Raw genomic sequence first — 14,044 nt, 5'->3', positions numbered from 1 at the left:
ATCCATTTCCAGACATGAAAGTAAAAATGTGGGTTTGATGGGGGATATTTTCTTTATTGTTAGTGTTTACACAGAAGGAATATATTTTGTATAATATGGCTAATTCAATATTACATTGGCTGACAAATGAGACTGAAATAGACCTAAAACAAAAAACTTATTTTTATTTTATGTGACATATTAAGACAAAAACTGTCAAAATTGGGGATAGTACCAATCTTCATATGTATATTATTTAGCTATTGTCAAAAATCTAATTCATTAGTGGGGAAACAAGAACAATGTTCTTTTTACCTTTTGGCTGATCATTTTTCTTATTTTTCTTCTGTAGTTTCTTCTCTTTGGTTCCTGACAGTTCTAAATAATTGCTATTGCCAGCTGATTCCAAATAGTCAGTGAGAAAATCATCAGAGTAGTTAACATGAGAACTTTCACTTTCACATTCTCTACTGCACCTACTATAATCATTAATTCTGCTACTACTGCTGCTTCTGGTGCTCTTACTGGTCCTAGGAGATTCATTACTGCCTCTGCTTCTTGTGTAGCTTTCTGACTTACTATCTTCTGGCACTATAATACGGAGGAAACAGTCATCTAGGGCCATCATTGTGTTGCTAGTAGAGGACATTGTAAATGGGTTCCATGACCTATCAGGAGTGGAATGTTTGTCAGTTTATACACATAAACATGAAAAAACTTAGTATTTATTTGCCTGTTCAAAAGTATATTTTCTCCTTAAGTCTAATAGAAACAGACAATTGTGTGGGCTGAAATAAGGCAATAATTTAGGGCTCATCTTCACTGCAACAATTAGTTCAAGTTATGGTTGCCACCTTTGTAATATTTAAAAAACGGACACTCCAGCAGGAGAGCTAGAACCTCCCCTTCCTCATCCTTGCCCCACACCTTCCCCCTGAAGACCTGTCCCTGCCCAACCCCTTCCCCCCAGGCTTCATCCCTTCCCTGCCTCTTCCCCTGAGGTCCCACTCCTTCCCTGCCCCATCCCCCTGAGGAAGCACCCCCATTTGCTCCTCTTTCCCCTTCCCCCCGTCACTTGCAGCTCTTCCCCTCTCTCCCCCACCTCTGCCCGGGTTGGGAGGTACTTGCCTGCAGAGCCGGGGCTGGGAGCTGCAATGCCCATAGAAGGCAGCCCCGGCTAAATAGTGGCTGGTGTAGGGTGATGACTCTGCGCCTCCCTGCCTCCCCGACCCGCAGTAACCAGACTTTGGGTGTCCAGTCAGTAGATCTGACCAGACATTGTCAGGTCCCCTTTTCAATAAGACTTTCTGATCGAAAACCGAGCACCTGGCCACTCTAGTTCAAGTTAGTACTCAGATTAATGCACTGGAGCTAGCCTAGCTCAAGTGCGACCACACTTCAAAACAAATGCCACCCGTCAGCCTCAAGGGGTAGGGAAACTTGATGGGGCCATCAGTGAAAGAGCTTACCCTGAGTTATGGGTTATATGGTAGGAGCCCTGTAACTCCCACACTGGAAACAATTAAATTGCTGGTACAGGAGAGTATATGTGATGGGCAGGTAGCACCCCTCCCCTGTATTTAAAATTTAATAAAAGTTGTGGCCTGCTACTTAAAATCCATCAATGTGTCTGTCCTCATTTCACCATTGTGTCCAACTCAACATTGGAGTTACAGAGTGATTTGTTTAGCAGCATAGAGTGACTGGAGAAGCTGTTGCTGAGTTGTAACTGGACCTGTTGTAACCCTACTACATTACTAGTTCGAGCATTAGAAGCACTGGAGCTTCAACTCCCCAGGGCATGGCTATTCTGTATCTGGAAGAGAGCCTCCCAGTCCAGGTCCACACACTCATGCTAGCAGGGCTCATGTTAGCATTCTAAAAATAGTTTTGTAGACGCTGCAGCTAGCCTGGAGTTTGGCCTCTGAAGCCTGGCAAGGGGCTTAAGAGCTCATGCTCCAGACTGAGCCACAATGTCAAAGCAATGTCTATACAGCTATTTCTATAGTGCTAGCACAAGCCCTGCAAGCATGAGTCTGTGGACCCGAGCCAGAAGGCTCATTCCCAGATGCGGTGTAGACATGCCCGGACAGGCCAGCTAGCTCAAGCTTAAAACACCATCTACTTCCAGCTAGAGATTTTTGTGTGTGGATGGGAGTTGAGTTAGGGATAACGCTCGAGTTATAACTCAAGGCTAACTGTGCTGTGCAGACAAACCCTTAGATTCTAGAAAGAGAATACTATACATAATCTTTGTTATTTAAGAGCTTAACACCATATAGGCATATGTTCTCAGGAGTCTCAGAAGAGGGACAAAATTTAGTGTACCAGTCGGGGAGTTCATATTAAATAGTGAGGATAAAAAGAAATAATAAACTCTATTTTATTCAGAAAATAACATCAAACTAAGACATTTCCAGATTTATGAGTCCTTGACTTAGGTACATTTTCATGTGCTTTTGCCATATATTCAAAGAGGCGCAATTGCATTTGAAAATGTGTCCTTTCCTCCCTCCACTCGAGTTTTCGAGCAAAATGAACTGTGAATTTTGGTGAGTTTTTCAGAAAATAGGGCAATTTTCATATTGATAAAAAGACAGAAAATACCTGAGGGGTTTTGTTTCTGAATATTTCACACACTTCTAGTTATTATTCACATGAGATCGGAACAACAAATCAGAGGATGTGTAATTGCTTATTCACTGCATTTTACTTATTGGAGCTACTAGGAGCTAGCACAACAGATTAAGTTACGCTTTCAGCAGTGCCATTTTTAAAATGTGATTCTTCGAAGGACTGCTTCCTGTGTGGGGTTCACCCTGCCTCCTCTTCACATCATATGAAACCTGTCAGGGGAATTCACCCCTGTGCAGGGACCTCTCCTCTCTCCCCCACAAGGGATACCCTAATGCATGGGATATTCTGGGAGCAGATGGGGTGGGAAGAGTGGCAGGGGCAGTACTTTGCCGCCGTGATTCTGGGCCACTGCAATGATCCATCAGGGATCAGAAATTATCTTTTAGCCTAGGTATTAGGCAAGGGTCTACATTCGAACACGGTTTACAAACTCCGTTTCAACCATCATTTGGCCCCAGGCATCCAAAAGCAGCAAAAATAGGGGTGAGGAGTGGGGAGAGGGGAGAGATTAATTATGGTTTGAAGACAGTCGAAAGAAAGAACAGGACAGCACAGCCTGGGTGAGGAGGGTGTTACCATATGGTTCAGTGGGTCCCCCAATCAGCCAGTCCAAGGCCCAGGGCACCACCAGGCCGCCTCAGTCTGAAGAACAAATGGGCTTAGGGCAGGAATGGGATGGAGTTAGAACGTGGGACACCACAAGCCCTACAAGGGATGGAGATGCTGCCAGGAAGGTCAACCTGGTTGAGGGGCCCCCTGGAGCTCCTCTGCACCTCTCTCCTGCACAGATAGAGACCCCCTTCCCTCCCCGCACTGTCCCCCCTACTCCCCTGCCCCCCCACAGGTAAGCCCCCCCTTCTCTCCCCGCACTGTCCCCCCTACTCCCCTGCCCCCCCACAGGTAAGCCCCCCCTTCCCTCCCCGCACTGTCCCCCCTACTCTCCTGCCCCCCACAGGTAAGCCCCCCTTCTCTCCTCGCACTGCCCCCCCCCACTCCCCTGCCCCCCCACCCCGCACAGGGAGGGGCTCTCATCCCCTCGTTACCTGGCTCTCTCCACTGCCCTAGCGGGAGAAGCTGTTTTCATTTCTTTGTTGCTATGGGAACGGGGCACTCTGGCGCTGTGCATCCTGGGGCTTGTAGTTCAGTGTTCTCGGGGGGGGGGGTTGTTGCTTCAGCCGCCTTCCCCTTCCTATTTCTGCTCGATCCCTCCCACATGCTCTCTCCTCTCCTCGCCTTCGCACCCCTCCCCCCCGCCCCGTCCCCGCTTTCTATATTCGGGAATAAATGCGCTCTGTGGTGTTTGCCTTGCTGCCCCCTACACCAGTTATCAGAGCCCCCAATATCCACCCACAGGGGTTGAAAGGGGAAGGCCACCCCGGATCTATTTTACAGTGAACAGCAGCAGTGATCGCTCCTGTTGCTCGCTCCATCAGATCCATGTAATAACCCCCAATGTCTGATGCCTTAGAAACACACCAGGCTCTCTTCTCGCTACAATCCCAGCAGTGCTATTATGCTGTAGGGAGCCTATGACTGAGGGGTGAAACACACACAGCAAAATCCTCCCTTACAGGCTATCCCAAAGAGAGAGGAGGCAATAACACACCCAGCCTTATTCTCAAGCTCCAGAGAAAGGAGGGGCTGAAATGAAATTAATTGAGTATATTAGGATAAAAAATATTAATGAAAAATTTAAATAGATATTTTACTCATATAATTATAAACATTGAAACAATTTTCTTCAAACCTGGCAATAAAAGGAATTGTGCCCCACTGCATAAACCTTGAATATGACGTTTTAAATCAATAGAAATTTGGGCCAGATCCTGTTCAATGGGAGTTTCAGGTACAGAGTGCCTACAGGATCTTGCTCTTGATAGTTGGGTAATAAAAATGAGTAATGCACTGTTCATCATTTTGTCACAGTCCTGCAAGGTACTAAATGCCTTAATGGCCCCATCCTGTGAATACTGGTATGTTTAATAATTATTAGTGGCATGACTATTCATGATAGTTGGTACTATGACTTGTAGAAAATGATTACAGGATGAGACCCTTCATTTGTAATTCTGCAAAGCATTTTGAGGCCTGTAAAAGATGCTATTCAAATCAATAAATAAAAGTAATAGTTGAAAACTGGCTAAACTCTTTATTTTGTGATTTTTTAAATTTATTTTAATAAAGAAACCATAAAAATACAAAAAGGTAAATGACTCAGCTTGTATATGTTACCAGATATTGCACATTTTTGCAGGCTATCCAATAGAATTATTCTGTTATACCACTTTACAGCTTGTCAGAGCTGCACAACCAGACAATATAAAACCAGATAAGAAAAGGAAAGAGGGGAGTGGAGGTGGGGCAGGATGGAGGGAAAAAAACAGAGAGGACAGATGCAATGGAAGTCTGGCATTATTTGAGCTATCTCAGCATTCGTTATCCAAATTTAACAAAAAACAGGGTCCAAGTTTCTTTGAATTCATATCATTGCTCTGCTCTAAAATAATTTTTGTTGAATTTAGTAAAAAAAAGTCTCCTGGGTAAATGCTTGTATGCTGAGTTTTAGCATGAAGTACGATTTTTTTTTTTGGCATAGTTTCTTTTTTTGTTGTTTTTTTAGAAAAATTGTCAGCGAAAGCTTTTTACTACCTGTCTTCACTACTTGTAAGACTGCCTCTCGCCTCCTTACTGGAGAAGCAGGTGACAGAGATTGAGAAATAGTGAACTTTATAAAGTATCCATTCTGTTGACACTGTTGTTTGTTTGACATTCTGTTGTTTGTTTTCAATAAATTTCTTCAGAATTCCATTTACATAAAGAGGGAAATAATTTTTCACACAACAGAGCAATGTATCTTTAAAATTATATAATGGTCCAAATAGGTAGTAAGTCATTTGCCAAGTGCAGTTCTTACTACTTACTATAAGTATAACTCTCTTGGAGTCAATTATAGTTAGCATTATGTTCAGTGTTAAGCATTTGCAGGATTGGAGCCTTGAAGCCTTGAATCTTAAAGTTAAACATTTTAAAAAGTTTTGCAGAACTGAGGCCTAAATTCTTGAGGCCTAATTCACCTCTGGCATTAGGAGTCTCAATTCCATTGAAATCAATGGAGATGAGCCTACTTACACCAGTTGTGAATTTGGCCCTTACAGTTTAAAAATGTGATATTTCACATTCCTAAAATAAAGTTCATTCTGAAAGATCCCCAAAAGCTAAACAATATGTGTATTCAGCACCACTGACAGGCAGCCGTCTATGGGAGGAAAAGCAGCAATCACATGGAAAACCAGTGCCCTGTACTACTCAGAGAAGAGAATATTTTCACAAGGAAACCTGGCCCTACTTTTACAAAAAGTACCATGGGATCTTCATTGGCCACATAGAGTACAGAAAAACTTATTTTTTAGTGTCTCATGCATAGAGTCATCCGCATGCCTCCCCCCCATCTTGCCCACCCCAAAATTAATTCACAATGACCTAACATATATTGCAAAGAGAAAATAGAGCCATAAAGTTTGGATCCTGATCTGAATTTCGCAAAGCCTCAGAGTGTTTGAAACTGCGGCTTTAGTTCAGGCTGATCTCAGAATTGTTGTTTCCAAATTGTTTTGTTTTTAAAGGTAGAGTTTGTGGGTGTTACTCTACGTATAAACTTCAAACTGAGGCTCCTTATTTTAGTCCAAGAGTGGGTGTAAGCTCTTGAATACAGGGGATTATTATGAAAATGCTGACATCCCTTTAAACTTTGTTCTGCAGCTTTGCAAACTCTTCCAACACTCTTTCCCCTCCCCTCCCCACCAGCATTTCCCTTGCCCTGTCTGATTGGTGCACCGCTCTCCCTTGCCTTTTATGGACTGTCACCGGGTCAATTCTAAAGTGAAGAGGCTAGGGGCAGGTGCAAGTCTCTCTGCTATAGATACTTTTGCCAACCAATCCTCTCCCAGCTTCTAGGCTCCCAAAATACCTAAAAGAGCCAATGAAGTTGGGAAAGCCCAGGATAACAGTGGGAGGGAGAGGCTAAAACTGGTTAGATTGATGTGGAGGGGAGATTCATTTGGGAAGGGATTCTGGCTGCCCTGGGAGCTGTTGCATGTCAGGCTCACTCTCAGGGCTCCGGTGACTTGTAGATAACAGGATTGTTCTGGTGGTTCTCTTCTATAACTGTCAAAATGGTGATCAAAGTCTTTGTAGCCACATCTTCTGGGTCTACAGCGGTAGGTTACTCATGTAATGTATGTTTCACCCCTACCCTCTCTCTATCAGGATCAGTATTTTTGTGCATTAACTGGTGTCTAAGTATGGGATATGTATGTATTAGTTACCAAGTGAGCCTGGGTCTGAATGGGAGGGAAACAGTGAGATGTCTCTAGTCTCATATCTAATAGCTAATTCTTGCAAGTGCCTCCACACATGGAGAATTATAGTTAATAAATGTGGGTTGTGCGTATTTAAATTCTAATTGCAATTAATATATTGATGTCTAAATATAATTTCAGTTAATAGACTGAAATCTCTTTGCAAATAATATATACAATAGGTGTATACAAAATAGGCTATTCTGTTGCCCATTGCCCTAAAAATATTGAGCTAGGTTGTTTGCAGCAGAAATTATATATAGTTACTTTTGATCAATACTTTGTGACTGGGCTAGGGTTTAATGCTGTTGCATAGTGGATATTGTTTCCAGGAATAAGCCAGAACCAAAGTGAAAAGAGTAAAATTGTTCCCAGTTATTCCTCCCCGCCCCTTTCCCCCCCCCCTTTTTTTTTTTTTTTTGTCTCTTGAAAAGCTATACTGGAGATTTTAGTTTTGAACCTTGCTGCTGTAGCTGTCAGCACAACACGTTGGCTGAAGCTAAGGGCATGTGAAGAGAAGAGAGAGCTGGAAATCCAGGGGAGGTGGGAACTGGGAAAGGACTATTTCCTTTTATATCCAGTTCCCAGAGGAGCTCAGATTGCAGCCCTGCTTTAGCAATCACTCAATCACGGTGACACAGTAAACAAACTGGCTAGTGCATGCACATAACTGTAACTGCATCTCTACAGTTACACTGACACCACCTCCTTAAGAAACTTCCAGAGCAGAAGAGTTGAAAAGTACCGAAAAAGCTACCATTCTCTGGACGAGTCACTGTCTCTGGCAACTAAGTAGAGCCCCACTAATGCCTCAAAAGGATCATAACAGAGAAATGACAAAGCTCTTACTAACCTTGCTAACACAGAGCTTTTCAGCTTGAAACACTTTTATTGTAGACTTTTTAGACCCATTTTACCAACCTTTTGTTTTTATATGAAAAAATGAGATGTAAAGTATGAGAACAGCGATAAGGAAAATACTGTTGGGTTGCTAATCTGTAGTCAAGCACAGATATTTAAATGGCTGTATAAATTGCCATCTACCTTGCACAGATTTACTCTTTTCTGATGTTTGATCATTGAAGGAAAGTCATACCTAGTTATCTTTGTTCCCAATCAGCTGTCCTTGAGGAAAGGCTGCAAGCATGACTGAAGTCACTCTGCAGACTTTTTTTACGTGTGTACAATGGCTATCATTTTGGTTATTCCCAAGAATTGAATATGTGAGACTAGAGCATGAGCCTCTGGACTAAGGCCCCAATTCCTTAAAACACTTAGGCACGTGCTTAAATCATTGCTGCCAATGAGACTACTCATGCTTAAAACTGCACGTTTCAGTGCTTTCCTGAATCAGAGATACTGTATATTCACCTAGCTGGCATCTGTAGCAGATTCCTTTCTTCTATGGATAAGGCACTGAAATGAAAGGGACACATAACATGCCCTGAACAGTAGATTACATATGCTTATCATCCAGATGCACCAGTTTAAGCACTGCTAAAGCAATTTACTACTTTATTACTGAACTACTATTGCTAAGAAAGGTGATCAATGCCAGATGGACGTTATAAATTTTGCATTTTTTGAGCCCAATCTTCAGTCGTTGTTAGCTGTATATGAATATTATGCTTGTGAAATGTCAACACATTTTGGTTGACTTTTTTTTATTTTTTTTGTTAGTTGTGTAAAAATGGTTCAAGCACAACTTTAATTCTGCATTTCCTGGATTTCTAATGTTAGACAGGTGTGTTATGTTTATGCGTTGTTAAACACCACTGTTCTCAAAAGGTAACATACACTCAGACTATTGATATGGGCCTGCAAACTTAACTATTCCTTAACAAAATATTTTGCTTGAGTGATTTTTCTAAGAAGTCATATTGTTCTTATTGTAGTATTACTATAGAGCAATAGGAATGGAAAGTGCCCTTTTTTATAAACTTTAAATATATATAGCATGAAACTCATCTCATACAGAGGGCCAGCACAAGGCACACACATTGCTTAAGTCCCACTTAAGCCTTATTTTGTAGCAGTCTTGTATTGTCCTTCTGTGAATTTTATCAATTCAGAATTTAAATTGTACTGGTATTACTGATGCAGCCTCCAGTTTGGCTGTTACTTCAAATGCTTCTTGTTTTGAAACAGAATAAAAACACGACTGGCCCAAACTCAAAAGGTGTAAGTCTGCGTAACTCAATTGTTGTATGTGGTGTTATAGTAGCTGTGTTGGTCCCAAGATATTAGAGAAACATGGTGGGTGAGGTGATATCTTTTATTGGACTAAATAAATTCTGTTGGTGAGAGAGACAGGCTTTCCAGCTGGACAGAGCAGAGCTCTTCCTCAGGTCTGGGAAAGGTGTCACAGCTAAATACAAGGCTGAACAGATAGGTTAGCATAAGTAGTTTGCACATATTTTAAAGGACAATTCAAGGTGAAGTGGTGTTAATGGGTGCTAACTGCTTATGCTAAAAGAAAAGGAGTACTTGTGGCACCTTAGAGACTAACCGTAAGGTGCCACAAGTCCTCCTTTTCTTTTTGCGAATACATACTAACACGGCTGTTACTCTGAAACCTGCTTATGCTAAATATTTATGTTCACCCTTGTATTTAGCTGTGATAATCTGAGTATCTTTCCCAGACCTGAGGAAGAGCTGTGTGTAGCCCAAAAGCTTGTCTCTCGCATCAACAGAAGCTGATCCAATACAAGATTTTACCGTGTCACCCGCCTTTTCTGTCTAGCTCAATTGTTGCTGTTTTAAAAATTACTCATATGGATCTGTATTTGCAATATGCTATTGACTTAGTAAAATATTTTCCCAAAGTGAGTCCAGTGAACCTGATTACATTTTGATGCCATAGACCAGATCCTCAGCTGGTGAAAATCAGTTAAGCTCTGGAGTGAAATCTATTGTATATATTTTTCCCTTACTAAATCTTTACATATTTTAAATACATTCTCTATTATAGATATCCTAATAGAAGCATTTAGTTGATGCAGAGCTATTCATTAAGGAAAGATGAAGATCAACACTTAATTTTAGCATCTAGATTTACCAAATGGTTGGCTTGAAAAAGTGATAACCATTGAAGTCATTTCCTAACTATCTCTTAAAGTGTTTAGAAATCCTGTAAGCTGATACATTTTCTTAAGAAGTACACTGCTGTATAATAAATAGAAAAGGGGGTTTCATTCTTAAGGAGAGAGAATACCATATCTCCTCCAATGTTCCTTACTGCCGTTCATGGTTATGACACCTCCGAAATCTTTTTATGTCACTTTATAAGCTCTTGTTATATCTGACCTTTTTATGTGCTCACCTGCCTTCTAAGAATCAATCTGTAATTATAAAAGGAGATGAGTCAATGCACTTAGAAGTGCTCCTTGTGTCTACTGCCATGCAGAGTGCTTGCAGGATTGGGCCCATACCTTGCATATTCTCAGTAAGTCCAATCATTTCCCTTCATAATAAGAGTGGCAGAGGGTGGGGTTCCTCTGTGCTGATCATCCTAGTCCCACACAAAAAGGGTTTGCCACTGTGAACAGAATCCCAGTGGGGGCATCTGAGGTCCCTCAGTTACGGTGAACTGCGAAGAATGGGGCTGACTATCCTCAAAGCTGGTGGATATTTCAGTACTTACATTTACTGAGCCAGCACAAAACAGCTTCTTTATTACCTCACTAGTTGCCCAGAAACCAACAACACAGTTCCCTTACAGTAACCCAGCCTCAGGCCTCCATCCAGGTACCCAAGTCAAATGTGATGAAGATTTCTGAAAGTCTTATTTCATCAATTCCAAAGGATCAGACACGTTACCTTCCAGGTTAATGGATATTCCCGATCTTAACCAAATACATGCTTACAGCCAATTCTTATTAACTAAACTAAAATTTTTAAAAAAGAAAAGAGACAGAGTATGGTTAAAAGATCAATATACCTACAGACATGAGTTCAATTCTTGAATTTCAGATACACAGCAGAGATGGTGAGCTTTGTAGTTGCAAAGAGTTCTTTTAGAATTTAGTCCATAGGTTATAGTCCAATGTCCAATATCATATTCAGGGTGTTTGCCGATGAACTGGGACCTCAGTCTTGCAGCTCAAACCACCCCTGATGAAGCTTACGCAGATCTGAGATGTCAGGATCAGGACCCAAAGGTCTTTTATATAGTTTTGGTTGACCATACAGTCATGGGTAAACAATAGTCTTTTGATGTAACCTCTTGTTTCCTAAGCACCACCTGTAATTAGTTACACAAATTAACATAGGGCAGTTTATCCATTAGGTAGTCTATTACAAACTTCAAAGAGAAATATAGACAATGACAGTATTTCACCCAAGATTCATCTAAATGTTAATATTCCCTTTTGATCTCTGAATTAATAGTTATAGTGACAGACAGGAACTGTCTGATTACATGGCTATCATCTAAGATACACACAATAAGTATCACCTTTCATTCTTTAACAATAGAGGTTTGCATTTCAAAGTTCTAGCCTTGAAAGGCCTTAATTGTCATTTCTAACATGTCTCTACAGGCTGACTCTGGGTTAGTTAGCCTGCAAGATGCTTAATCCTTTCCAGCCATGTGTTACACTCTTTATAAGATTCGTTGCAAGTATATAACAGTGGTCACAATAATGATTTGCATGATTATATTTTAACTAGATAATTTCACAGCCACCTGTTTGTGTAGCATTGTAGGGCTTATGTTGGTGTGATACAGTGTCTGTAGACACTGTATTACTTACCTTGGCTGTCTTGTCAATTTCTCAGCAGGAACCCTGAAATTGACAAGTTTCACAATGGTAGCCATGTTTGTCTGTTTCAGCAAAAACAACAAGGAGTCCTTGTGGCACCTTAGAGACTAACACATTTATTTGGGCATAAGCTTTTGTGGGCTAGAACCCACTTCATCAGATGCATGGAGTGGAAAATACAGGAGCAGGTATAAATACATGAAAAGATGTGATTTGCCTTACCAAGTGTGAGGTCAGTCTAATGAGACAATTCAATTGATAGCAGGACACCAAGGGAGGAAAAATAACTTTTGAAGTGGTAATGAGTGTGGCCCATTTCAGACAGTTGACAAGAAGGTGTGAGTAAAGTAGGGGGAAATTAGTATTGGGGAAATTAGGTTTAGGTTTTGTAATGACCCAACCTCTCCCAGTCTTTATTCAGGCATAATCTGATGGTGTCCAGTTTGCAAATTAATTCCAGTTCTGCAGTTTCACATTGGAGTCTGTTTTTGAAGATTTTTGGTTGAAGAATTGCCACTTTCAGGTCTGTTATTGAGTGACCAGGGAGATTGAAGTGTTCTCCTACTGCCAGCAATGCCCCTCTGCCATGTATATTGGCCAAACCGGACCGTCTCTATGCAAAAGAATAAATGGACACAAATCTGACATCAGGAATCATAACATTCAAAAACCAGTTGGAGAACACTTCAATCTCTCTGGCCACTCAATAACAGACCTGAAAGTGGCAATTCTTCAGCAAAAAGTCAGAGTAAGAAGCCCAGGCGGCTTCCCCCACCTTGCTCAGTTGGGACCCTTGACTGTCTTGTCAATTTCATGGCTGAGTTGTGAAACTGACAAACCTGCCCAGCTCCTGGCAGGTAGTAGGGAGGGTGGAAGAGCGGTGAGAAGTTGGGGCACCTGGACCCTGCTCTGCAGGGGCAAGAAGCCTGGGCGGCTTCTTCCCACTCCCAAAGGGAAAGGGGGAGCTGAGAGGGATGGGGGCAGCCTGCCAGGCATAGATGACTTGTGCCTCCCCATACTATGGGGGCACAAGCTATAGGGGAGAACACATGACTGACCCATGTGTATCCCCTGCCCAGTGACCCCTCCCACCCTGTGCCAAGCCTGGGGCTGCAGCGCTCTCCCTGCCCATTATCTGTTGGGGGGGAAAGGGGAGCTGTCTGTCCTTCTCTCTTTGCGTCTCATCGCACACATTTGTCCGGCCACTCTCCCTGGCAGCTAGCTGGAGAGCTGCACGGAGCCGCTTCTGCCTGAGAGAGCCTGCTTTCATAAAATGTATTTCATAAAATGTAAACAACATATTTAGGCTTTTAATTCTTGCTGACCCTGATAACAATTGTGTGTGTTAATGTTTGGATTGGATAGTGTATATATCAGTCCACTGCATGGTTGCGGAGGAGGGGAGAGGAAAGAGGTCACATAGCAGGCACTTAGCCAGCTGAGGGCAAGTGAAGGCCTGTGTATTTGAAGTATTGAGCCCTTACACTTCAGTTTTACAATAACTCATCCATTCAGCAGGATTGTGCTGAATACAGAATAACTGTATTCTTTTACTTTGAAATACATGCCAGAACACTAGTATCTGGGAGGGACGGGGTGGGTGAATTTGGCCAAATGTAGGCTTGAGCTCATATTGCAAACAGACAAACAGGATAGCATGCCGAGCCACAACAGAAGCAGCAATGTAATGAACATAAATAGTTCTGTCAGCCCATCAGAAACAGATTGTTTTTATCGCGTCAGATCAGAGAACTGCATCAACTTTATTTGCCAGCTTTAATGCTGCTATAAACTTGCTGACCAGATACCCTCTGCTGTTGCTGGACACCTATGGACAGTTGGTCAGTGGGTAAACTTTGGATGCCAGGGATATAGATGAAAATATTTTACTCCACAACAGATGAAACTACCAGTGGTTGCCAGGATGCAGCAGCATCACTCACTCAAATGTGGACCAGCTGCCCACCTGTCAGGGGAGCTGGATCAAAACAGTGATGCTGCAACCCTGTGCACCGAGGGTAGGTCACAGTGCACAGAATAGGGAGCCAAGCCCAGCCAGACCCATGGACCAGAAGTCACTTCAACTGGGGCAGGCGGTCTGGGAGGTCAAAGTGGGATAGTCCTGTGAAACCTGGGACTGTTGGGAGCTATGTGTGAGATCAGATCCTGTGGGCCCCACCTTAGGTACCCCTTTAGATTGATCTATATAGAGCTTTCATGGAGCCCACCTTTGGCACAAAGAGAATGCACCCTGTATGGCTGATTTATCTGCACCATCCCCTCACCCACACAAGGGTGAAGGAGACT

General features: G+C 42.3%; 2 protein-coding genes across 6 annotated transcripts in view; one reads left to right on the top strand and one right to left on the bottom strand.

The window, feature by feature from the left end:
• The window catches only part of LCA5L (lebercilin LCA5 like), a gene marked incomplete at its 5' end in the record, with an annotated part of 35,656 nt that extends 31,914 nt beyond the window's left edge, over positions 1 to 3,742 (bottom strand). The window contains 2 exons of one of the 2 annotated variants that reach the window (XM_084646988.1): positions 295 to 647; positions 3,660 to 3,742. In XM_084646988.1, the coding sequence (XP_084503114.1) occupies positions 295 to 647; positions 3,660 to 3,742 (436 nt within the window). The remainder of the gene's footprint in view (positions 1 to 294; positions 648 to 3,659) is intronic. The other variant, XM_084646987.1, reaches the window with a different exon arrangement.
• Positions 3,743 to 6,640: 2,898 nt separating this feature from the next.
• Positions 6,641 to 14,044, top strand: part of SH3BGR (SH3 domain binding glutamate rich protein) — a 50,839-nt gene continuing 43,435 nt past the window's right edge. For all 4 annotated transcript variants that reach the window (XM_084611687.1, XM_084611686.1, XM_084611685.1 and 1 more), the window contains exon 1: positions 6,641 to 6,833. In XM_084611687.1, the coding sequence (XP_084467813.1) occupies positions 6,789 to 6,833 (45 nt within the window). In that variant the 5' untranslated portion in view covers positions 6,641 to 6,788. The remainder of the gene's footprint in view (positions 6,834 to 14,044) is intronic.

The sequence above is a fragment of the Lepidochelys olivacea genome (genome assembly GCF_965140295.1).
Source record: "Lepidochelys olivacea isolate rLepOli2 genome assembly, chromosome: 1".
Classification (NCBI taxonomy): Eukaryota; Metazoa; Chordata; order Testudines; family Cheloniidae; genus Lepidochelys; species Lepidochelys olivacea.
The sequence above is the reverse complement of the archived record's forward strand: the minus strand, read 5'-3'. Positions and strand labels throughout refer to the sequence as shown.